The sequence below is a fragment of the Arachis ipaensis genome, chromosome B05, assembly GCF_000816755.2.
Source record: "Arachis ipaensis cultivar K30076 chromosome B05, Araip1.1, whole genome shotgun sequence".
Lineage (NCBI taxonomy): Eukaryota > Viridiplantae > Streptophyta > Magnoliopsida > Fabales > Fabaceae > Arachis > Arachis ipaensis.
In genome coordinates this window covers 69395200-69397450 of record NC_029789.2, presented here as the reverse complement: position 1 = coordinate 69397450, position 2251 = coordinate 69395200, and the positions used below count along the sequence as shown (strand labels likewise).

Below are 2251 nucleotides of genomic sequence, written 5' to 3'. Positions count from 1 at the left end.
CTTAGCATAATGTATGCTTCCCTGCCAATGCCATTTATCACAAAAGGGAACTTTAATTTTCATATCGAGTCATCCTGGTCTTCAAGTGACCGTTTCCGAGCTCGCAGATTGAGCTGAAGGCTTTCGGGTAGTGGAGGTGTCCTCCCTCTGCGGAATAAAACTGCAAGAGCCCTCATTTTCTGGCAAAGATCAAATATCTGCAAGATGGACATTGCAGACGTTATGGTTTGGAAGTTATTTAAGTAGCACAGATGGAAAATAACAATGTTAGTTTTCTTTACCGATGAGGCTTCTATCTCAGCAACACCCTCACAACCTTGACCACCTCCTTGTAGCAAGTCACAGTACTTTACTGCTTCATTTTCATCTTCAAATACCTGCAAACATATTGTGAAGTTGTAAGCAATTAAACCATTCTAATGACTGAAAAGTTGCAATAAATACGCAGTATCTTACAAACAAGACCTACTCAAGGTGTTTTATATGCAGCAGCAAAAGAATCATCATATTACCATTTAATCAAAATAAAATGGTAGAGCATAAAGTTAGAATTTGTTGGAAATTCACATTACTAAATGTTCACAACGACACAATACTTTGATAATTATAAATTTAACCGTGGTGATGCATTTGTATGAATATATACCAGCACTCCCTCTCTAATATCTTCCACAAGCATTTGAAACTTTGTCCCTCCCCTTGCTTGTTTGGACTGATTCCCAAGTCCAGATCTCCAGTTGCCTCCTTTGGAAAATAATAAGCCAAGCTCTCTCTCAACCTCACTGTTAGAGATTAAGAAAAAGAAAGAGAAAAAAAATCTCAGGTAGGAAATATGGTGTATACTACTAAGGAGGGGTGAAAAAGCAAGCATAAAAGTTGATCAAACCTTCTATTTCTTCGGGTTTTCATTGTCCACAATTGATTTTCCTTTTGCGTTAGTACATAAACAGGCTTTGAAGTTTCTCTCCAAGGGTTGGAATCTAATACTGTTAAAATGAACGAAAGGAACAAACAAAATATTAATAATGCTTTACTTGCCATATAAACCTTCAATTTTCTATGACAATCTCCCTATCCACCTACACACATGGGTACACCCAACACGGACACGGGCATATTAATCTATCCAAAAATGCGTGCAACACAACCAGCACTATGTACAACACAGGCAACCACAGCATATTTAAACATGCAGCAAGGTAGTGTAAATCATTTACTTTTGGTTTTGGAGAGGAAGAGACGGAAAGAAAAGGGTTTGAAGAGTAACATGAAGTCCTCTTTACTCTTGAAACCCTTCCTTTCCATCCCTTCCCCTTCCAAACTCCAACTCGCAAACACACCCTAAAGCAACGCTCCACTGTTGTATGTTTAAAACAACAATCAAGTCTGGCCTAACTAGATCGGATCAGTTACTCGCATGGATCAGACTATTCCGCAACACATCATACAGTTATATTTGCCATGATGGAAAACCCCTATAGAAGCCTGCAGTACACTATTTTGGTGGTTTTGGTTTGAGATGAACACTGAACTTCATCAATGACTAATTTTTGCTGCTAACCCTCTGATTTTTCCATAATCCTCTCCAAAGGGATCCACTTTGTTGAACAATAAAAAAAAAAAAGATAGGAAAGCTTAGCATAGTTGATGGTCACATCCTTGTTGTTTTGTTCATCCTTTTTGTATATAACTATCTTCTGCTCTTCCCTTCTTTCTTTCTTCGGATGAGCCTTGACAGAAATGTAAGGTCATTCGTTGTGTCCTAGATCATGCATTTAAATCCTAGAAAAGTATCTCAATTCTTCACACAGGGGACTAGAGATGTTAGGCTATGGTATGTACATCAATTATGTTCAGAGACCACTAGACTGAGCATCATGCAATGGACCACCTTTCTCCTTTTTCTTTCTCTTATCAAAAGAGCACAAACAGCAATAAGTACCATAATTGGTATAGTGATGTATCATCAAGGGCACAGAACATTCATGTACCCAAGCAAACAAAATCAAATAACTTTCCTAAGGTTTCGGGTTTTATTTTTCCCTCAAGGGTTGAAACCACTAGTAGTCATTTCTATTCAAGCATTTCAAATTCTGTAAGTGGTATGCCTCTCCAAAACTGGCAGCTCTAATCAATTTTTTTTAACCAAAAATTAGGGACAGCTACTCAGCAGGTACTTCAACTAAACTACTTTCCTTTTATCAGAGCAAGTCCAAATTTCCCTAACATCTAAATAAACCCAAAAATTAGA

The 2251-nt window shown here is 37.7% G+C and overlaps 1 protein-coding gene across 1 annotated transcript in view; it reads right to left on the bottom strand.

Moving 5' to 3' along the window:
* Nucleotides 1-2251, bottom strand: part of LOC107643673 — a gene marked incomplete in the record, with an annotated part of 4034 nt that overhangs the window by 1220 nt on the left and 563 nt on the right. The window contains 4 exon segments of the mRNA XM_016347391.2: nucleotides 1-197; nucleotides 282-377; nucleotides 647-782; nucleotides 887-986. Coding sequence (XP_016202877.1) covers nucleotides 60-197; nucleotides 282-377; nucleotides 647-782; nucleotides 887-986 — 470 coding nt within the window.